We start from the raw sequence: 24,801 nt of genomic DNA, 5'->3' as shown, positions 1-24,801 counted from the left end.
GTACATTAATGATTTCACATTCCATGCTTAGCAAATTTAGTGGCTGGTATTATTAAACAGGTGCTTGAAGGGGTGTGCAATAGACAATATCAAGGTTTTGCCCAGAATCCCTCTAATCTTTCTTTTTTAACATTAATTTCTAGGACAATATTCCTTCGTTTTCTGTCTTCCCCTTCTTGGCGTCCCTCCCCAACAATTGCCATGTGAGCTTTTGCTTCCAGCATCAGCACCTATTATTCTTTGAGGACTGCTGTTAGCTACTTCACCTGCTTTAACTACATGCACTATGAGAACCTGGAGTTTACATTCCTCTGGACAGCAGCTCTTGACCAATCAATAACCTAGGAGGAAGTAAGAAAGCCCAACTTTCTCTTTATCCAATTTGCCAGTCTGTGTCTTTTAATTGGGGCATTTAGCCTGCTTTACATTTAAGGTTAATATTGTTATGTGTGAATTTGATCCTGTCATTATGATGCTAGCTGGTTATTTTGCCAATTAGTTGACATAGGTTCTTCATAGTGTTGATGGTCTTTACAATTTGTTATGTTTTTTGCAGCGGCTGGTACTGTTTTTTTCTTTCCATATTTAGTGCTTCCTTTAGGAGCTCTTGTAAGGCAGGCCTGGTGGTGACAAAATCTCTCAGCATTTTCTTGTCTGTTAAGGATTTTATTTCTCCTTGGCTTATAAAGCTTAGTTTGGCTAGATATGAAATTCTGGGTTGAAATTCTTTTCTTTAAGAATGTTGAATATTGGCCCCCACTCTCTTCTGGCTTGTAGGGTTTCTGCAGAGAGATCTGCTGTTAGTCTGATGGGCTTCCCTTTGTGGGTAACCCAACTTTTCTCTCTGGCTGCCCTTAACATTTTTTCCTTCATTTCAACCTTGGTGAACTGATAAGCAACTTCAGCAAAGTCTCAGGATACAAAATCAATGTGCAAAAATCACAAGCATTTCTTTACACCAACAATAGGCAAGCAGAGAGCCAAATCATGAATGAACTCACTTTCACAATTGCTACAAAGAGAAAAAGATACCTAAGAATACAACTTACAAGGGATGTGAAGGACGTCTTCAAGGAGAACTACAAACCACTGCTCAAGGAAATAAGAGAGAAGACAAACAAATGGAAAAACATTGCATGCTCAGGGATAGGAAGAATCAATATTGTGAAAATGGCCATACTGACCAAAGTAATTTATAGATTCAATGCTATCCCCATCAAGCTACCATTGCCTTTCTTCACAGAATTAGAAAAAAACTGCTTTAAATTTCATATGAAACAAAAAAGAGGCCAAATAGCCAATACAACACTAAGCAAAAAGAACAAAGCTGAAGGCATCATGCTGCCTGACTTCAAACTATACTACAAGGCTACAGTAACCAAAACAGCATGGTATTGGTATCAACACAGATATATAGACCAATGGAACAGAACAGAGGCCTCAGAAATAATGCCATGCATCTACAACCATCTGATCTTTGACAAACCTGACAAAAACAAGCAATGGGGAAAGGATCTCCTATTCATTAAATGGTGTTGGAAAACTGGCTAGCCATATGCAGAAAACTGAAACTGGACCCTTTCCTTACACTTTATACAACAATTAACTCAAGATGGATTAAAGATTTAAATGTAAGACCTAAAACCAGAAAAACCCTAGAAGAAAACCTAGGCAATACCATTCAGGACATAGGCATGGGAAAAGACTTCATGACTAAAACACCAAAAGCAATGGGAACAAAAGCCAAAACTGACAAATGGGATCTAATTAAACTAAAGAGCTTCTACACAGCAAAAGAAACTATCATCAGAGTGAACAGGCAACCTACGGAATGAGAGAAAATTTTTGCAATCTATCCATCTGACAAAGGGCTAATATCTAGAATCTATGAGGAACTTAAACAAATTTACAATAAAAAAAAAACCCCATTAAAAAGTAGGCAAAGGATATGAACAGACACTTCTCAAAAGAAGACATTTATGCAGCCAACAAACAAATGAAAAAAAGGCTCATCATCACTGATTAGAGAAATGCAAATCAAAACCACAATGAGATACCATCTCACGCCAGTTAGAATGGTGATCATTAAAAAGTTAGGAAGCAACAGATGCTGGTGAGGATGTGGAGAAATAGGGACGCTTTTACACTGTTGGTGGGAGTGTAATTAGTTGAATCATTGTGGAAGACAGTGTGGCGATTCCTCAAGGATCTAGAACCAGAAATACCATTTGATCCAGCAATCCCATTACTGGGTATATTCCCAAAGGATTATAAATCATTCTACTATAAAGACACATGCACACATATATTTACTGCAGCACTATTCACAATAGCAAAGACTTAGAACCAACCCAAATGCCCATCAATGATAGATTGGATAAAGAAAATGTGGCACATATATACCATGGAATACTATGCAGCCATAAAAATGAGTTCATGTCTTTGCAGGGACATGGATGAAGCTGGAAACCATCATTCTCAGCAAACTAACACAGGAACAGAAAACCAAACACCACATGTTCCCACTCATAAGTTGGAGCTGAACAATGAGAACACATGGACACAGGGAGGGGAACATCACACACTGGGGCTTGTCGGGGGGTGGGGGGCAAAGGGAGTGATAGCATTAGGAGAAATACCTAATGTAGATGACGGGTTGATGGGTGTGGCAAACCACCATGGCACGTGTATACCTATGTAACAAACCTGCACATTTTATACATGTATCCCAGAACTTAAAGGATTAAAAAAAAAGAAAAAAGAAAAAAAAAGAAAGCCTAACTCTCTTGCCTCAGCTCAGGAAATCTCTGCAGCCTAATTTAGATGCCTGCGCTTCCTTGAAGGATCAGGCTTAAGCTGCCCTCTATGGGACTTCGCCTGAGATGACACCCTTACTTGCCTTCCACTCCTTCCTTGTCTTGCTTCCTTCCTTACTGGTTCTCCTGTGAGCACTCCCTCAGTAACTCACATCCACAGAAATTCTCAACTCTGGGTTGGCTTCAGGGGAAGCTGGTCCAAAACAGAATCTTAGAGAGGCTCCAGCCTAGTTGTCTTTTAAAATTTTTGCTTACAGCCACACCTCAAAGGAAAACAAAACACCTACTTCTTGCCTTGGACATTTTAAATATCTATTTTTTTCATTATGAGTTTAAGTGGTTGAAAAAGACGTTAAGTTGTGTCATATTATAAAAACTGACATTTAAAAATAAAACCTTAACATCTCTCTCTTAACTTATCCAACAGAGTCCACCATTATTTACTAAAAATATATGCAAACATGCTCATGTTTAAATGTCAGATAGTTTATAGTGTTCATTTCTCTCCTTAAATTTGTATTTCCCTTCCACTTTCCCCATAGAATTTCATTCTAACTCTAATATGTTTATATGCTTTAAAATATTTCATTTGCCTAATCATAATTCTCTGCAAAAATATATATACTTAAGTGTATGTTCTTATTTTCTATGATGATAAGCTTCTACATATTAACACTTTTTAAAGATGAATTATCATTAGAATTTATCAAAACAACATATATATTTAAATTTTGGTAATTCTATTAAGACAAAAAGTAAACATTTTTGTTCAAAATACATTTATTAATAAAATGGATAGTTTTTCCCTGTTTTTTTTACATATTACTGTTTTTGCTAGGTAAGGAAAGATTTAATATCAGAATTGATAGAATTATTAATATCTATTGTTATATATTTAAGCACTGATAAATATTATTTACATCGATGGATCTTGAAGTTTTATCAGAGCAATGTCAAACAATTATTTGACTTTTTTCTGAATCATATCCCAAAAATCACCCAGTAATCTTTCAAAAAGTTTTAGAAAAGAATCAGTTATCCAGTCATTTAGATGACATTTTCTAATTTCTGGGAAATATTGTTTAAAAAGTGCCTTACCAAATGGCTATTAATTATACCTGTTACTCTTTTACTGAGAGGCACTGTATTTATCTTGAAAAACTAAAATGTTTGGAAAAGTTTAATATTGCTAAATTAAGCACACTTGACACATATTATTAGCATATTTTTTGATAAAATATTTTAATCATCTTTTCTGTATGTTTTTACTTCAGAATTTTGAAGCTTCAATTTAGTTCATTCACTTTATGGGAAATGTTCCCCATGTAGCCTAATTGGAAGAACTGGTCTTTATTGTAAAAGCCAATCCACACATGCTCTGCCTTTGAAAGAGTCTAATCTCATCTCTCAGTTGAAATAATTACGGTATTGGGGGTTCCTGTGATGATATCTTACTATGATTCTCTTCCAAGATAGGTTGATAGCTCTTGCCATAGTGGGTTTTTGTTTGTTTTCTGTTTTGTGGTTTTTGTTTGTTTTTTTGTTGTTGTTTGTTTTTGTTTTTGTTTTGCCTGATAAAAGAATGCTTGCTCTCTGTTTTAGTCCATTTAGGCTGCTATAACAAACTACCATAAACTGGGTGGCTTATAAACAACAGCAATCTATTTCTCTCAGTTCCGGAGGCTGGGAAAGCTTGTGATCAATGCAATGGCCCATTCGGCATCTAGTGAGGGACCTGCTTTCTGGTTCAAATGTGGTGCCTTTTCACTAAATTCTCACATGGTGGAAGAGAAGAGGAGTCCCCTTGTGTCCTTTATTATAAGGACACTGATCCCATTCATAAGGGATCCACCCCCACAACTTAATCACAAATATCCTACTTCCTAATACCATGATCTTGGGGGTTAGGACATCAACATACTAACTTTGGGGGAACACAAACATTCAGGCCATAGCATTACTCATCAACATTTCTCCAATACACTCTCTGTTTGTTCTCATGGAAATCCCAGTCAGGAGATATACACCCTTTCACAATAGTTGGGAAATGGGAGGGGCCAGATTACAAAATGAAATTTATCATCATCGCTATCACCCTCACTCCATGATACACCTGAATTCAAAACATTCTAACATGAGTTCAAATACCCCATTTCTAGCAACACACTTCTTCCTTAACAGAAGTATGTACAGGATGGAAAAGATTTGAAGCCTTACTTGGGTTTATGGTGCTTTGATTAAAGAAGGACTACAGATAGAGTATTTTTAAATGACTCCTGGTTTGACAATCCCCACTGCACCCCACCACAAATATCTCTCTAGAGGGGTTTTACATCTGGGGCAAAGCACCACAGTTAGATTCAGAATGGCTGAGAGATGTGCCATTTTGTGTGTGTGAACTGGGGGATGTTTTTAAAAGGGGATGCAGAAAAGGATGCCCTTCTGTGATTCCTTAGACACAAATACATTCTCAGGTAGATGGAGCCTTTTAAGACTAGCTTTTGAAATCCATGCATTGGAAAATCTTTGTGTGTCACCCAGTATGTGTACCCCAGTATAAAAAACACTGGCTTCGTCCAAGCTTTTCATTACACCGAGAAGAAAGTTTAGGACCAGAGCAATCAGGTGACTTCTCAAGATCATAAAGCCAGTTAGCAACAGAACTAAAACTAGCACTACGGTGTTCTTTTCACCATAACCACTAGCTCTGATATCATTTGTTATCATCACTGTCATCAACATGATCACAATTTTAAATAGCAGCTAACATTTATGAAGCTTTTACTCTATGCTAAGAGCTGTTTGAAGCACTTCATATTCATTTACTGCTTACATTAGCCAATGTCATAGGTTATATTATTATCCCCATTTTGCAGGTGAGGAAATGGAAGCCCAGAGAGGCAATGTGACATGCCCAAGATCACATGACCAGTAATTGCAGAAATAGGATTCAAATTTACAGCTGGCTCCAGTATTAACTCTTTCAACTCCTGTTTCCTGAAGTGTTTTCTACAAAATACTAGCCCTATAAAATGCTGTTAAAAGTTTCTGTGGCCAAATTGGTTTGATTATAGCTGTTTTCTCAGAATATTAATAGAATTTAATATTCCATTAAAGACAATAAAAAGTCCTGCAGAAAAACCCATATCTACTTATCAGTGATTTCTAGAGAAATGATTTTTTTTCCCAAATACTTATTAATATCCAATGAAAGGACCCCTATTAAAGAAGTCTGATTTAGACTTGATATTTATAATATTAGGTCAGTGGTTCTCAACCTCTGGAGGCTCTACCTCCAGAATTTCTGATTTGGTAGATCTAGGGTACAATCCAAGAATCTGCATTTCTAATGAGTTCCCAGACAATGCTGATGTGGCTGGTCCAGGGATCATACTTTGAGAAACACTACAGTTGATATTGGAAAAATAAATAAGAAACAAGCCTTGGGTTTGGCATAAAGAAAAAAAGATACAGTTCCACTTAAAAATATATACATTAAATTCTTGAAAATGTACTTTATAATGAGCAAACAGAAAATCTGTCCTTTTAGTAGAAACATATAATGAAAATATCAAACAAATGGACAGGTGAAAAGAAAAGTTCAACCTCTTTAGGAAAACAAAAGATGAACAAAACAACATAAAGTGATAATTTGATACAATGGATTTATATTTTTAATTGTCAAATAGATGATCAAACTTAGATAATTTAAATAAGGATAATACTAGTTGATTATATTCCAGGCATAGTGTGTACTTTGAGCTTTATATGCATCATCTTCAACTTTTCAACAACTCAGAGATAGACTGTATTATTTCTGTTTCATGGCCTAACTTTAAGGTAAACTTATGTTCTATAAACATAGAGTATGAACCAGTATGATGAAAGTATTGGATTAATTACTGAATTCTTAGGTAAGATGCTTCAGATGTCTGTAGCTTCCATTTCCTTATCTGCAAAAAGACAAAGTACAACTCAGTGATTTCCAGTCATTAAGCTTTCATGAGTGCAAGAAAAAGTCAAGCTGATATTTTCTGAAGAGACTCAGATTGGCTTCAGGGAGCAGGGCTGGCCAAATATAACTAACCCAAGCTGTTGGCTAGAGATCTGTGAGAAAAAGAATTAAAGACATCACCTATTTCTAGATGTATAACATATCATTACAATAGAAAAAATGCAGAAAACTTTTGGAGAAAATAATGAAGAATAATAACAAACAACAAAGATGCACACTTGATGATAATCCTTTTGATTCTACCAACCTTATTATTTTCAGCAGCAAATCACCTTGAGATATCTAAAGCTGTCTAACAGGAATGATTCAACCAGGATTTATAGCAGTGTTTTGCAAACTTGAATGCACATTGAAATCACCTGAGAGCTTCAAAAAACAAAACAAAACAAAAAACAAAAGAACTGATGCCTGTGTCTTACGTGTAGAGAATGTGAGTTAATTGATATGGGGCATGGGCTAGACTTCGGACTTTTCAAAAAATAACTAGGTGATTCTAATGTATAGACAAGCTTGGGAACCACCAATTTACAGGGTTCTTTCCTGTGAGTAATTTTTAATTATATCCGCTGCTATAAACCGAAATGCGTCTCTTGCCCACAAATTTATATAGTGAAGCCCTAACCCCATGTGACTGTATCGAAGATAGGGCCCTTAAGGAGGCATTTAAGGTTAAACGAGGTCATAAGGGTGAAGCCCTGATTTTACGGAACCATTACCCCTATAAAAAGAGAAAGAGACACAAAGATCCTCTTTCTATCACGTGAGGACAAGGAGAGGAGGCAGCTATTTGCAAGCTGGGAAGACAGCCCTCATCAAAAACCTTATAGGCTGGCACCTTGCTTGGGCTTCCAGCCTCCACAACTATGAGAAAATAAATCAATGTTATTTAAGCCACCCTGTCTATGGTCTTTGTTATGGCAGTCCAAGTAAACTAATGTACCTCCTCTTCAACCCACACTTTCTGTTTCTGATCTACTCCTTATTCCTTCCTCCAGATGTTGGAAAAGCATAACTGAATCAGAAATTACCAAAACAGAGTCACTAGCAAGGCACTAAACCTCTTTGAGCCTCAGTTTCTCCATCTGTGTACTAGGGATATTAATTCTTGTCTCTCACACAAGGGTTTTAAAGGGAATCCAACAAGATCATGGGTATGAAATTACCTCACAGACAGTACAGCTATTCACATGAGCAAGCTGTGTCTGGTACTCACCACTTTCTCTTACTCAGCCTTCCTCCCTTTCAATCACCCATTTGATTTCTCATTTGTGCCCCTTCCTTAATTTCACCTGCCCAGTATGTCTCCTGTCCACTGGGTCACCAGGCATTTGACCTCACTCCAACTCCCTGGCTGTCACATATTTCTCCTTTAGAACAGGTCTGCTGGTGACAAGTTCTCTTAATTTTCCTTCATCTGAGAATGCCTTTATTTTATCTTTATTCCAGAGGGAGAGGGATATCTTTATTGGATATAAAATTCTGTGTCCATAGTTCTTTTCTTTCAGCACATTAAAGAGAAAAAAAAGAAGTTGTTCCACTGTCTTCTAGCCTCTGTGATTTCTGATGAGAAATCTACAGTCATTTGAGTTGTTCCCTTATTTTGTCTCATAGTTTTTCCTTAGCTGCTTCAATATTTTTTTTTCTTTATCCTTGGTTTTCAGCAGTTTGATTATGATGTGTCTGAATTTTTTTTTAGCTTTTAAAATTTGTAAATTTATATCTTTTACCAATTTGGGGGGATTTTTGGTCATTATTTCCTAAAAGGTTTTTTTCTGCATGAATCTTTCTACTTCCCTTATGGAATTCTAGTGAAACAAATGTTAGACCCTCTGATACTCAACAAGTGTCCAAGGTTCTGTTCGCCTTTTTCTCAATCTTTTCTCTCTTCAGTTTGTATAATTGTATCATTAATCTTTCTTCAAGTTCATTGACTCTTTTTCTTTTCTTTTCTTTTTTTTTTTTTTTTTTTTTTTGGAGACATGGTCTTATGCTCTGTTGCCCAGACTGGGGTGCAGCAGCATGATCATAGCTCACTACAGCCTTGACCTTTGGGGTTCAAGCAATTATCCCACCTCACTCACCTGAGTAGCTGGGACTATGTACAAGTGCATGACACCACATCCGACTAATTTGTTGTTGTTGAGATGGGGTCTCACCATGTTGCTCAGGCTGGTCTCAAAATCCTGGGCTCAAGTGATCTATTCACCTCAGCTTCCCAAAGTGCCAGAATTGCAGGTGTGAGCCACTGCACTCAGCCTCTCACTGATTCTTTCTTCTCTCATCATCACTCTGCTATTAAGCTCATCCAGTGAATGTTTTAAAATTTTAGATATTGTAATTTTTACTTCTAAAATTTCCTTTGGGTTCTTTTTTGTGATCTCTATTTCTCTGCTTGAAAATGTCTATCTTTCCATTCATTTCAAGTTATTTACCTTTACCTATAGAGCATACTTATAATAGCTACTTTAATGTCTTTAATCATTGCAACATTAGAGTCACCTTGAGGTTGGCATTTCTTGGTTGTCTTTTTCTCTGAGAATTGTTCACATCTCCTGGTTCTCTGTATGTTGCATAATTTTGGATTGTATCCTGAACATTTTGAATATTATGTTGCTTAGACTCTAAGTCCTGTTATGATTCCCTGTAGAATATTTTTGTTTTAGCAGGCAATCATCTCAGGTTCAGCATGCAAGTGCTGTCTGATTGTCTGTGAGTAGCAGTTACAGTTTAGTTTCTACGGCTTTTGCTATCCTTTTTAAGGTCTTTCTCATACATGCACAGTTTAGGGAAGAGTCTGAGACTTATATAGGTCCCCTAATTACAAGTAGAGTATTCCTTTGTTCAGCTCTCTTCTCCCTAAGGTTACCCACACATGCTGGCCCACAAGGTCTTCTTTTCCAGTTTCTCTGGCCAGAAATGTGACAGACTGCCACGGTTACTACTTGAGACTGTCACTACGACAGTTACTGCTGTTACTACTTGAGACTGTCATTACAACAGTTACTACTGTTACTGCTTGAGACCATCATTATGCGACTGAAGGAAGGGACAAACATAGAAATGAAAACTTAAGACAAAAGAAACTTTTAAAGGAAGGGGAACCAGGGAAGAAGAAGAGAGCTCCCTGCTTCTAGTGAGCAAAGGCAGCCCCTGAGCTTCCACCACCCTTCATATTTATTGAGTAGCAAGAGCAGGGAGGAGGAGGTAACACTTGGTCAGCTGCTTAATTGATCACAGGTTCATATTGTTACTAACAGGCTTCAGATGTACCTAATCACAAGAAACACTTGCTTTTGGGGCATGACTGCTCTCAGCATTCCTTCTGGGTGGCACACGCAGTTTGTCAGTTTGCCAACATTCTTCATTTATGAGAACAGTTTGCTCTGTACTCATATAGCCTCCAGTGGTATACTGGGTTGATCATGACCCTCACTCTTTCAGCCTTCAACAAGAAAGAAAGGGTTTCTCTTTAATTTTAAGTGTCTAGCTTTCCACTTAGCTGCCAGCTGATGCCTGCCTTCAAAGCAAACCCATGACAGAAAAGGGGGAAAAAAAGCAGGATTTCTTTAATGCACAGGGCCTCTTTTCCTAGTTCTTCTGGCCAAAAATATGGGGTTTCTAGTGAGGTTTAGACATCTACTTCACTGCCACACAGTTCCTGTACTTAGGCTTGCCCTAGGCATAAAGCCACACAAGAAAAGAGAAAGGAAAATGGGAAACTCATGCCCCTTCACAATATACGTGCTTTTGCTTACTTTTCAGAGCCCTCAGGTAGTTGCCTTTTGTATTTCATCCAGAATTTTTAGTTGTAATCAGTGGAAAAGATAAGTGATATGGGCTTATTCCATTTTGAAACAAAAATGAACTTATTCCATTTTGATTAGAACCAGATATTTCGATATACTTATATTTAACTTTTATTTTATTCCATCTTCTCTCTCTCTCTCTTTTTGTCTGTATTTTTCCTATTTTCCCTATATTCACTTGTCTTATTTTCTATCATTTTGCTGATTTTGTTCTCTCTACAAATATATATCTACAATTATACCCATATCTAAAACTAAATATATGTTTATGTATGTGTGTGTATATATATCTATAGCTTTAGCTATATCTATATTTATAAATGTGTTTTATATATATATATATATATACACACACACACACACATATATAAACTTTTTTGAAGTATACATATATGCCCCTATATGGGATTTTATTATATAAATGTCTCAAAATTTATTTTTTAATTCTGCTGTTGGGCATTTTTGTTCCCACTTTGGGGCAACACAAATAGTGCTTTTATAAACATTTTAGTACATGATTTTCGGTTAATATGTATATTCTTATTGGGTATATACAATGAAGTAAAATTACTGGGTCATTGGATATACATATTTTCAGCTTTAGTAGATACCCAGGAATATTTATTTTAAAATCATTTCCCACATGACTCTGGGACACAGCAAGGACTGTGAATCACTGCCCTAGAGCCAATAGCTTCCTGCTGTCCATCTCCTGTTTTGCTTTTAGCTGTAGGTCCATTTCCCCACCCAGCCTATGGAGCTGCCGACAGTCTCCACACAGATCTCAGAACCATGGTGGCCTTATCCTCTCCAGGTTTCACTGAGGCTGAGGCTCAGCTAGGGGCCTCCATCTCAAACCAAGAAAACCCTAGTTGCTAAGGGAGAGAGCAGATCTCGAGTATTAAAACTCTGGAGGCTCCTTGCACAGTTCCACTTCACCCCGATTTTGCACAAGGATGCAGGGCTGCTCCTGCTTACTTGGGACCTGCTATCCTTGTTCTTGCCCCTCCAACTTCCCCATTCCCTGACTCCACACCAAGCATTCATACCTGCTTGTAATTCTGAATATGTCAACAAAGACTATTTTTTGCCTTTCTGAAGTTTTATCTCCCTTGGATCCTTAGATGATAAGCCCCTCTTTTATCCTCATCCTGTCATCTCTACCTCTCCCAGTGAATTCTAACTGCTCATCTTCCACCAGGGGAAAATCCAAACAAAGGTACTTGAGGGTCTTCAACTCTGTGGTACTCAAGATTACCTTCTTTTTCTTGCTGTTTATCAACCACTAGAGCTGAAATTTCTTCTAAATGTGCTTTTTCCTTGTCTTTCATTGCCAGTTTCTCAGTTGAAAAGAGCAGGTATAACTTCTGCATCAAATCAGTAGCTGTCTCAGAACCATTACTATGATTGTTCCCTAATACAAGGAAATGTTGCACCTGGGAATCAAATTCATCAAACAGCTCACCATTTTCTGTCTTTATTTCATATATCCCAGGAAGAAGTCTGAGGTAATAGAGAAGAGAGATAAAAAATTAGTTAGCCAAGTCCCCTGCAAGATTAAATGTGAATACCACCAGATAATATAAGAGGAATCCATTTTATGTATGTGATTGGAATAGTCCAAGTTCAGTTCATGAATGAAATTTGACTCGTGCAATTTTCTAATATTCTGAAGGGAACTTAGACATTTGTCTCCGCAGTTTAGAATTCCAAACCAGTATAATTTCTATCATTAAATTTTTATTGAGTACTTAGGGTTGTACTTTGTAAAATCAAACTTGAAAGAATCCTTCCTGCCAATCTTCATATGTGTTTTGCTTTCTAAATGGCCAAATGTTTTGTTTTGTTTTTTATGTTTTTATTCTGCTCTAAAATTGTTACGTGGAATCTTTGATGTAAGGTTTCTGTTTTGGCAGTACCCAATATTGGAGTTATGTTATCTACTTACTGAGAAGGTACTAATAGGAGGCTATTTTTGGTAAAAGAAACAGAAATGGAAGCATAGTTCTTTCAAATATAAGTCCTGTTCTATCTGCGATTAATTTCAGACCTATGCTATCATCACAAACGAGTAGCATTTAAAACACACACACACACACACACACAAACACACACTTGGACCTTGAAAACTAAAATGCCATTCATTTCACAGTTTTCTTAAGAACTGTTTCCAGTTGTGGTATTACCCAAACTTGGAATTTCTCAACTCACAATACAGTGTTTTCTGTGCCACCGTTCTCTGGGTTGGGAGAGGTCATGTTAACACATGTGGCTTTCATATCTTCGGTGGGATATTTGTTGATGGCACCTGGAGAGAGAGTGGGCTGGTTAGTCTAAATTTTACCCATCTACGTTATTATCTCACCCAAAGTCAGATCATCTTTTCATGTGGTTGGCAGTGTTTTCAAGAACAACTTTTATAACAGACTTGGCAAAACAGGCACATTCTGACATGGAAATTCTTTGTTCTTGGCAAAGTCAAGAAGATACAGCCAGTCATTGAATAAATAATTCCAATGCTCTATCACAAATTTGTGATATAATTTAAGGACATCTCTAAATTCTTTCTATCATTTGTTTCTCTCCCTATAAAAGGAGGATCTTTCTAGAAGACTCTATTTTTTAAAAAAATTATTTATATTTTATTATTTTTTAAAATTATACTTTAAGTTCTGGGAGAAGACTCTATTAGCTATTGAAATTGTCTGCCTTATTTATCTTCGGGTTGGGAGAAGGCACATTTTTACTTGCTACTAAACATTACTGCTAAATTCCAAGATTCCTGCGAACTATGTAAGCCCTGGGGCTTTATGCATGCCAGAAAACCTGCAACCTTGTGATTCTCTAGTAAGCTTGCAGGAGCCGCAGAGACCATTCAATGTAGCCTCTGCCACATTCCTAATTCCCAGCATGGGCTAGGACTTGTTTGATGTTACAAGGTTTTGGATGTGCTGCTATATGCATGTCTAAAGTCATAACACACGGGCAGAGGCTGGGGCAGCCACCCTCAAAGCCCCACTGTGTAAAGACACCCTAAAAAATCCCTGCCAGCTGTCTGGCATAGAGGCTCTAGAGGAGATTTGTCCCTATGGCTCATAAGAATTCAAGCCAGAACTTAGGTTAATTTATAATGACAAGACAAAATAGAAGTCCTTGGAGTAGGTGGAGGGCAGTGTCAGTGTGATATTATTTATTACAGCATTACACCTTGCTAAGGGTTTAGTAATTAAAGTATGATTTACTAGACAACAGCATAGCCCTGGGGTCAGAATGTGAGGGGTTGAGTCTAGAATTTACTAATTACTTGTGAGATTTTAAGCAGTTTATTTAACATTTCTGAATCTCAGTCTTTTCACTTGCAAAATGGGGTTATGAATACTTTCTGAGGACTGCACTGAAGATTAAATGACACAATCAATTTAAAGAACCTGCCACATAGTAAACACTCACAGGTTAGGACTAAAAAGCAGTTTTCATCCATTTGAGGATTTCCTGGCTAAAACTTTGGCAGCGCAGCAGCAAGGCTCATGGTCAAAAAATCTCGGAATTTTCTCTGAGATTTTTTACTGCCTCCTACTCACTTATACTCTACCACTCTTAACTGAAGTGAGGATCATTTTACTAAGTCTTCTGATGGACTGTACACAGAAACATTAAATCTATTGCAAAAGCAATCAAAGAGAATTAATGACTTACGTCTGATTAAATGGACAAATGGCTTGACAAACTTGATGATATAGTTCCAATCTGGCTTGTGGGTTCGGCCAAGTTGGACCAAGTGATGATCCAGAGGGTGGCTGGCTAATTCTTCTAATTCTTTGTCATTGTGTTTAGGGCCAAAGGAAAACACAAATATGGAGTAGCCTTGACACTTGGCTCTCAGAGACACATTCCTTAAGACTTCTTTGTCTACAGGGTTGGTTTCGCCAGCAGATATTACAAAGATAACTTTGTTTTTCCTCAGATTGGGGGTTCCTACAAAGACATTGTCAATTGTCCACTGCAAGGCATGGCCAATAAAAACATCTCCATTGAGCTGTTGAGAGTCTTGGAGATGATCTTTCATTTGGTGTATACTGTTATAAGTAACCAAATCAAATTCCAGGTAGACAGGGCATTCTTCAGTGTTAAGCATATAGCCTGGGGGAGAGTAACTCAGGACAGCAACCCTGTCTCCTAAGGTGGAGGTCAGTGGAGCGGGGGCGATGTGAAAGTAATCAAGCACTGAGGTTATAAAAGCTTTTACTTCCTTAAACTCATCACTTCCTACTCTTTGGGAAGCATCTATGAGGAAAGCCACATCCATGTAATATTCTTGAAGAGAGACATCTCCAGGTTCATAAGTATGATCTGGTTCTTCTTTTCTGCCATAATTTTCATGTCCTGCAACAGAATAACTCAAGTCATTCTTTTTAATAGAAAGATAAGCTTGGAGCTCCTAGTCATAGACGGCAAATACACAGCATGAGGGTATTACCATGCTGCATTTCCATACTCATGGCAGACATCAATAATCACATTGCTTGTTCCCAGATGCACCCTCCAAATCTGTACCCACATAGCGCATGCAGAGCCATTACCATTTGACATGTATGGTCCCATAAGAAAAAACCCATTTGCTATCCTATCTCAGATCTTTGTGAAAGGATTGATTTATCCTCCAGCTATTTTAATATGCAAGATGAGAAACACTCATTTTTAATGTACTCCACATGGCTAAAAAATTTGAAGTACACATGTGCATGAAACTTAATTATATGTAATGACCTCAAGAGAAAGTATAGATATTAAAGTTACATTTATTGGTGGCAAAAGCACAAAAATCTTTATATATGTGTTCAAAGTATGCACCATAGAGCAATGTCATGAGAGCAAGTATAAACAAGTGCTGATTTTGGAATCTAAATGCTGTGTGAGATATGACATACTCTAAAAACCTGGTACTCAAAGTGCCTGCAAACAGTTCATCAGCCCATTTTAAGGTAAGGAGTTTGCACCATGATGTAAGTCAACTAAATTACTAAGCACACTGATTAGTTCAGCTGACATTTATTTATTTATTTATTTTCATAGCAAGACTTTCTCCTTGAAGAAAACATTGCCTTGATTTACATTCTGAGGCAAGCTTCTTATCTTGCTGCAGATGAACACTTCAAGTAGCTCTGCTCTAAGCCTAAGGGATCATGAAGCCTCTCTACAATCATATGAATGATGGCTGATTGGTGAGGCATCAACAGGAAATGCCAGTTCGGAAAGACAGGAAGTAGATGGCCAATGTTCTTTGCTTCTATGAAAGCAGTGAATTTGTGAACCTAATCAAGCAAAAAGTAGATTTTTAACTGCCAGAAATTTATTGATCTCCATTTCTACTCAACCGTTTATTAGATACTTAATTCTCACAACAACAAATGAGTCAACCTGTATTAATGCTATAAGCCTAATATAGAAAGAAAATGCCAGAAAAATACCCCACCACCATGGGTGAAGCTGTTAACAGTGAAATGCTATATTAGATAATTTTTGATGGTTAAATGAGCCCTGCCTTCCAGTATAAATTCCATATTATCTCTTTAAAAATTTGTTGTTGGATTTAGCTTGCTAACATTTTCTTTAGAATTTTGCATCTATGTTCACATCCTGTGAATGATGTTCTGTAGTTGGTTGGTAGTTTCCCTTTCATTTAATGTCTTTGTCTAGTTTTGGTATCAGGGTAATCTGGCCTCAAAAAATGAGTTGTGAACATTCCAAATCTACTCTTCTAGCTATTTTGAAATATGCAATAAATTATTGTTAACTGCTGTTAACTTTAAAATATATAATAAATTATTGTTAACCATGAGAACACTAGATCTTATTCCTTCTAATAAGTATTTTGTGACCATTAACCAGCTCTTCTTTATTCCCTCCTCCCTATTAGCCTTCTTAGCTTCTGTTAACCACCATGTTATTCACAGATAACCCAATTATCCAGATTTGGTCATTACACATTGAATGCTCCTATCAAAATATCACATGTACCCCAAAAATCTGTACAAATATTATGTATTCATAAAAATTAAAAATAATAAAATGAAATAAGTGAGTTGTGAAATATTCCCTTTTATTTTATGTTCTGGAAGAATTTTCGTAGAACTGGTATTATTTCTTCCTTAGATTTTTAGTTGAATTCACCAGTGAAATCATCCATACCTGGAGTATTCTTTATGGGAAGATTTCAACTACAAATTCAATCTCATTAATAGGTATAAGGCTACTTAGGTTATTTCTTCGTGAGTAAGCTTTGGTAGTTTATACATTGCAAGAAATTTGTGTATTTTACCTAAGCTGATTTATATGCAAAAGATTGTTCATAATATTTCCTGGTTATTCTTTTAATATCCTTGGAATACATCTCCCTCTCATTTCTGATACTGGAAAGTTGTGTCTTCTCTTTCTTCCTGGTGAGTTTGATTACAGATTTATCAATTTTATTGATCTTCTCAAAGAAACAACTTTTGGGTTTATTGACTTCATTGTTTTTCTTTTTTCAGTTTCACTGAATTCCACTTTATTTTCATTATTTTCTTCCTTCCACTTACCTTGGGTTTATCTTGTTCTTGTTTCTCTGATTTCTTAAGGTAGAAGTTGTGATCATTGATTTGAAACATTTCTTCTTTGTCAATATAGGCATTTAATGCTATTTATTTCCTCCTAAGTACTGCTTAAGTGGAACCTCAAATTCTGGCATATTGACCTTATTTTCTTTTATTTCAAAATATTATACTTTCTAATGTCCCTTTTTATTTATTCTTTGACCACAGACTATTTAAAATTGCTTTATTTAGTTTCCAAATACTTAGGGAGTTTTCAAAGATCTTTCTGCTATTGATTTCTAATTTAATTCTGTTTCAGTCAGAGAACACATTTGCTATCACTTGAATCCTTTAAAATGTTGAGCATTGTTTTATGGTCCACAATATGGTCTATCTTGGTAAATGTTTCATGTGCACTTGAAAAGATTATATATTCTACTGTTGGTGGAGTGTTCTACAAATGTCAGTTAGGTCAAATTAGTTGATAGTGTTGCTCAAGCCTACTATATTCCTGCTGATTTTTAATCAATTATTGGGAGAAGATCCTGAAACTAATACTCTTTTCATATTTTAAATCTTTTTTTCTTTGTATTTCATTTTGGAGAATTTCTATTGCTATGTTTTCAAGTTTGCCAATCTTTTTGTTTTGCCAAATCTAATCTGCCATTATCCCATTCAGTGTATCGTTCCTCTTAGACACAATGGTTTTCAACCCTGCAAATTCTATTGGAATCTTCTTTTTATATCTTTAATGTTTCCACTTAACTTTTTAACATATTGAATACCGTTACAATGACTGGTTTGATATCTTTGCTAATTCTAACATCTGTGTCCATTGTGGTTTGGTTTTAAGTGATTACACTCTTCATTGTTTTGTGCTTTTCTGCTTCTTATGCCAGATATTGTGAAATTTTCCTTGTTAGGTGTGAAATACTTTTGTATTCTTGTAAATATCCATGTGCTTAGTTCTAGAAGGCAGTTAAGTTGCATGGAAAGAGTCTGATCCTTTTGGATCTTGCTGTTATGATTTGCTAGATGAGTCTAAAGCAGTGGTTAATTCAGGGCTAATTATTTCCTGTTACTGAGCCAAGACCTTCCTAAGTTTTCTCCCCATTACTATGTGAATTATGTTCTTTTCCAGGCTTGCTGGTGGGGGAAAAAAAAAAAACATGATTCCTAGCCCTGTTGAGCAAATGGCACTATTTTAAGAGGGTTCTTTCCCTGGTCTCAGGTAATTCCTTCACATGCATGTGCTGTCCATACTCTCCTGAATAACCCAGGGAGACCCTCCGCATACCTCTGGGGTTTACTCTCTGTGCAGTTATCCCTCTCTGGTATCCCACCCTGTCAGCTCTCACTGCCTTGGTCTCCCTGTTCTCTCAGCTCTGACTCCTCAGCTCCAGGAGCTCACTGGGCTCCTCCTCAATGCCCTCTTCTTGTACCATGTCCTGAAAACACTCAAGGCTATAAGCTGGAGCACTTGTAGCATTCATCTCATTTGTTTCCCTTCTCTAAAGATAACTGTATTTCATTTCCTAATGTCCAGTGTCTTAAAAGTTGTCATTTCATATGTTTTGTTTGCTTTCTTTTGTTTATTACAGTTGTGAGGGAAATCCAACTTCTTTACTCCATCTTGGGCAGTTCTAAAAGATGACAATTGACCATCTTGTTTGAGATGCTTCTTTTCCTTCTTGCAAAGTACTAAGAACTGGTCATATATACACCACATTCTTCCTTTATCAATACATACATTTATAGTAATTGAACAGGATTTATAGTAATTGAACAAGCATGTTTGAAATTTATGGGCCTCGTATTCTCCACCAGGAACCCAGTGGCAAACTCTTCTTAGAATTCCTGGTCAAGATTGAGGTCCTGATTAAACAACCAAACATGAAACTAGAAGTGCAGACCACAGCATATATTTTGTATTCTTTGCACATCACCACCAAAAACACTTCTAGAGTTCTCAGCCATAGTGTGTTAGGAATTGTGAAGATTAATTAAATGAACATCTCTAACTTTTTGGAGTTTGTGATCCTTTTTGGAGTTTTGGAGTTGACTAACCATTACCTGCAATGTTACGATGATCTCTGTTTTTCAACTACAGCATTTCAGTTTCTTTAAAAAGGCCAACCAACACACTTTGTTAAACATAAAGAAAAGCATTGCTGGGTGTGGTGGCTCATGCCTGTAATCTCAACACTTTAAGAGGCAGAGGTAGGAGGATTGCTTGAGGCCAGGGGTTCAAAATAAGCCTGGGCAACATAGCGGACTCATCTCTGCAGAAAATTTAAAAAATTAGCTGGGTGTAGTGGTGTGTGCCTCTAGTCTCAGCTACTCTTGAGAGGCTTATGCAGGAGGATCGCTTGAACCCAGGAGTTTGAGGCTGCACTGAGCTGTGATTACACCACTGCATTCCAGCCTGGGCAACAGAGCAAAATCCTATTTCTAAAAAGAAAGAAAAAGAAAAAGAATTTCATAAATGTTCTAGTAGAAGCAAAAGAATTAACTCACCATGTCAGTGAAATATTGTTTTCTGCAAGCCCATATCAGAAATATTACTGTTCTTCCAGTTTTCTCTTTATAAATAAGCAAAATCTCAATCCTTTTCTAAAATACCCCTCAGAACTATCTTCTAAAGAGGTATATTTCATCTACAAAATGTCTAAAAATAGGTCACCTCCTAACTTACAGGACTAGCATGAGAATCACAGAAGCTAAATGTGGACGATGTACCTTGAAAACTCTAAAATTTAGTCAAAGGTGTGATTATTCTACTTGGAGTCTAAATTCATCTTACTTAGGGAGACAAGGTCTTCAAAAATATTTTCTTTCAAGATAATCTGGCAGAAGTGTGGATAAAATATATCCATAGCTCACAATGGTGCTGTGTATTTTCTGGAAATGTCAACCCAGCCAAATTCTCATCTTCAACTCTGTGAAAGAATTTCCTTAGAATGGCAGAGGAAAGGGAGCTGGCTCGCTTTCCTATGGGCAAGATATGGAACAAATTAGGAATTCAGCAGAATTTCCAGGGAAGCACATCCAGAGAGTAGCCTGACTTTGGCCAATGACTTAAGCCACAACACCAAATGTGCTCCAGTAACATTAGGGAGAAGTGGGGGTGGAAAGGAAACTTAGAGAAGGGAGACTCTGAAGGACTTGGGCCATCTGGACTGGGATTAGATATGCTGTCAGGCTGCTATGCTGCCTTTCATGGCATTTGTGGGAAATCTCAAGATATGCATGAGTTATCCAGTGGCCTGCTTTGAAATTTGTTCAGGGGCCAAAATTAACCATGTGTTCTTCATAGGCAAGCCACATGTACAATTGAGGCTACTTGATGTGTGAGGTTCTGTCCAGATGAACTGTAGCTAATATTTTTCAAGTTGACATTTTTTATAATGACTTCCCATGAAATTAGCAGTACTTTCTTTTGGCTTTTCTACTTGCTTAGTATTTAATCAAACACTCAGTTTGCTTCGGGTCTTGTGCTCAGCTCTACGCTTGTCTTCTTTCATTTAATCTTCCTTGAAGCACTATGAGGGTAGAATCATCATTTCCATTTTACAGATGAGCAAACCAGAGCTTGGAAAGGGTGAATGAGTTGGCTAAGAAAGGATGGCTGTTAAGTGGTAGAGGCAGGATTTGAACCCAGCTTTGTCTAGCTCCTTCAGAAGAGCTGGTCATTAGAGATGAGATTCTAGCAGAAACATGAAAGGACCCATCAACCAGCTCACTTAAGGCCCTGGGACCTGGTGTGAAAAATGTGCTTCTCAGCCAATGGCTGTTCCTTCTGACTGAAGCCACCAGAGAACGTTTTCTTCCAAAAGTAAGCAACTATATACGAACTAAATGCAATTTGTAATTTTTCTCTTCTTAGGCATTGTAGAACAGTGATTATCAGCAGAATATTCAGAGTTTCAGTCCTGCCTCTGTCATTTGTTAACTTTGTGACCCTGAGTTTTCTCCATACCTCAGTTTCATTATCTTAAATATATGTAATAATATACTACAACCTTACAAGGTTTGTGAGAAAATTAAAGTTTGCACCATGCTGTGCATATCCTAATTACTCCACAAATATGATTTTTAGAAAGAAACAAAGAAAAGTCTCAGGCATCTGAAAATCCTTCCCATGACAGTATATTATCCAAACCAGGACTTCCACGAAAAAAGCAAAGTCAGCTGGTCTAGCTTACAGACACATGCACAAGTGTACAGATGCTCTCAGAAACGAGAACTCTCATTCTGTTGTGCTGATGCATGCTTAACTTCAAGGAGTAGGCAATCATTCATACACCTCTCCACTTATCACTGCCAGCCCAGGCCCATCACCCTTCCTGTCTGGTAAAGTCACTGGTCAAGTTCTAAAGGCACGTGTTGGGGCAACAAAGGAGGCAGGCACAAATATGTATGTATCTGATGGGTGTCATTGATTTTATGCCTAAGGGAAATACAGACACATTAAAAATTATCTTGTTTTGCTGTTTGAAGTCCTCTTCCTTCATTTACCTGAATAAGTAGGAATGACTGTCTTAAAATGAATTTCATCCTTTTCTCCGAAGACTTAGAATTCATGTCTTTTTGGCCTAGACTTTTCTAGGTGGCATTTAGATGATAAAAGTGAGTCTTGTGGGTCATTTCACACTCTGAAACAGTAGTCTGCAGAAAGGGACCAGCACACTGAGAAAAGGCAATGCACGCCTTAGGAGTCATTTACACCCAAATGACCTGGGATATGGCTCGTTGGTTTTAATGGAGTTATTCTGTGCTCTATGCCTCTGGATGAGTTTATAAGAAGATTTTTTTTTAAGAAAAAAATTAATTTAAATTTAAAAATAGAATTGTGTCACCAAAACTATTTTTACATTATTCTCCCAAATGATTACATGATTTACTTCATATTCAAATTTGGCCATTGGATATATCTCCTCATTTGTAAATGCAGAAATGACCATTACCAGGCAACATGGCATACATTGTTAAAAGTCCGTGTTTTTGTGTTGAAGGTCATGTTTTTGGATCCTGGCTCTGCCACTTACAAGCTACATGAATTTGTGTGGGGTTCTTAACCTTTGCATTAGTGTCTTCATTCGTAAAATGAAATAATGATAGATTTAATTTAATAAAGATTAAATAAAATCATGTCTATAAAGTGCTGATATGGTGGCTGGCCCATGGTTGCCCTTGATAAGCAGTAGCTTCTGTGATTACTATTATTCCTCATTCATTGTTCATCAGTCAAGTGATACAGTGTATGCAATACTTTGAAAGGTGTCCTGCATAGAATAAATATTGATCCCCCCAAAGCATGCCACTTTTTTTTTAACTGAACTCAATACTTCCTGAATTGTAGTAGTCATCTTTTGTACACACAGAATATACCTGACAGATGAAAAGCTTCTTGAAGACAGAGCTTACATCTGAGTCTTTTTTTAAATCTCCCTAATTTCCCCAAAAAGTCCACTTCAGGGCTTAATTCAGAACAGGAGCCAAAGACATATTTGTTATATGAAAGAATGTCTGAATAGTTAAGGGAAACTCCATGCAAAAATGTAAGAGTCTTTTCATATAGTAAGCCCTCTATGAGGGCTGCCATCAGCCAACCAACTTGCCGTCACCACTACCACCACAGCCATCACCACCACCACCACTCTCACTACCACTGCACCATCATATCTTACTTCCATCACCAGTACCACCACCACCACCACTGGCATCATTACTATCACCTCCTCACTATCACCATCATCACTACCATCATCACTACCACCATCACCACCACCCCACCTTCATACTTTTATCTCCATCACCACCATCTCCACCACCACCAATATTACCACCACCACCATCCCTACCACCCACCTCAACCACAACCATCAGCAACAGCAAACACCTTCACTACCATCATCTTCACTATTACCATGACCAATACCGACACTATCATCACCACCACCTCCATCACCATCACCACCATTGTCACCTACTTAATACTTCAAGTATCCACGTTTATTCCATTAGAAAGGGTCACATAACATAAAATGTCACCAACACTCTAGAACATTCATTAGTTGCAACAAATGATTGCACAAAACGTACAGAAGCAACATCAGTGTACGTCTGAATTCAGATAGTCCACTTATTCTGAACCCTCAGTTTACATTCATCTTGTTCACATGTGAAACCTTCACAGAAGACAATCAAAACTATAATGACAATATTAATAACAAATTGCCAAGCAAAAGGAAATGTAAACATCTCAGTCTACAGCTTAAAATGAGGTAATGGGAGACTCAGTTTATTCCACAAAGAGCAACACAGTAGTTGAGATTTCTTAATGATTTCATAAAACATGTTATTAAAATCCAGACATTACTACAATTCTGCTGCTGATTTCTTCTTTGAAAAGTGTACTGATAGGAAAGCAGAACATTCAGCTGATGTTCCTTGGATGACTCAGAAGCCAATACTGCTGCATTTTATTCCAGTGCAGATTTAAATTTAGCCCAAGTAAAAATATACATTCAAGTTTGATACATGACAGCAAAATTTAGAAGTAATCCAAGTGTTAAAAAAAAAGTAAATGGTCAAATACATGCATTCATTCATCAAAAGGAACATTTTGAGAACATTTAAAAAATCAGTATGAAACTTACAGCAATATAGAAAATGTTGTGACATAATATCATGTGAAAAGCAGGATACGCAATTAAATAAAACTGTAAACCTATATGCCTATGGAAAAACAAAAGAACATACTCTGCATTAAAAAAAACTCAATTTGCTAAATTGTTTGATTTGAAACTTGGTATTTGAATTTTTATATGTTATAATAGTACTTTTATCATTTGTAAAAAAAATATAGTAGAATCTTGGACATGTAATAAGGGAACAGCGGACAAGGTGTAGAAGTAGAGAGCCTGTTTAGTGAGTCTGCCAGTTCCATGAACTTCGGGGCATGAGGTTTCTTCTAAAACATTTCCCTTAAAAGTGACTTGATAATTCATTGTTGTGAGGGGCTGTCCTGTGCACTAGAGAATGTTTAGCAATGATCTCTATTCACTAGATGCCAGTAGTGTCCTCCAGTTTTGACAATAAAAAAATGTCTCCAGACGTTGCAATATGTCCCCTCGGGTGGGGTAGGGTAGAGCTGCTCCCAGGTGAGTTTTTACCAGGTCATCACTAATACCCTTCCAGTTCTATTATCTTACGATTAATTCAAAACAAAAAATAAATATATTGGCTCTAAAAACAAAACAATTTATAAATCAGAATAAGAGTAAAGTTAGAAAAATTAAAAACAAAACCTGTGTAAATTCCCTAAAGCATAATTCCAGCCTAGTCTGAAGCCTCAAGTGTTGCTTCTCATTTCTTAATGAGCTCATTGAAAAGAACATCAGTTGAAGTTATCCTAAGGCCTGGGGCTGCTTAAAGCTAGGAGCAGGCCCTAGGCTGAGTTTGGGTTGGTATTTAAAACCCATTACAAATTATCCTGTTTTTTAATTCTGAAAGTAGATTAGCTGTATCTTAAGTACTGGTTAATACAGCATTTAAAAAACATTTCACAAGAAAACATCTGCAAGCAT

At 37.0% G+C, this 24,801-nt stretch overlaps 1 protein-coding gene across 1 annotated transcript in view; it reads right to left on the bottom strand.

Annotated features, from left to right (window-relative positions):
• Positions 1-24,801, bottom strand: part of COL6A5 (collagen type VI alpha 5 chain) — a 124,415-nt gene that overhangs the window by 5,140 nt on the left and 94,474 nt on the right. Inside the window, exons 37-39 of the mRNA XM_024244913.3 lie at positions 14,334-15,020; positions 12,849-12,945; positions 11,896-12,140 (exon numbers count right to left, since the gene is read on the bottom strand). Of these exons, the coding sequence (XP_024100681.3) occupies positions 11,896-12,140; positions 12,849-12,945; positions 14,334-15,020 (1,029 nt within the window). The remainder of the gene's footprint in view (positions 1-11,895; positions 12,141-12,848; positions 12,946-14,333; positions 15,021-24,801) is intronic.

Source organism: Pongo abelii, chromosome 2, assembly GCF_028885655.2.
Source record: "Pongo abelii isolate AG06213 chromosome 2, NHGRI_mPonAbe1-v2.0_pri, whole genome shotgun sequence".
NCBI lineage: Eukaryota > Metazoa > Chordata > Mammalia > Primates > Hominidae > Pongo > Pongo abelii.
Note: the sequence above shows the minus strand (reverse complement) of the source record. Positions and strands in the feature narration are given on the sequence as shown.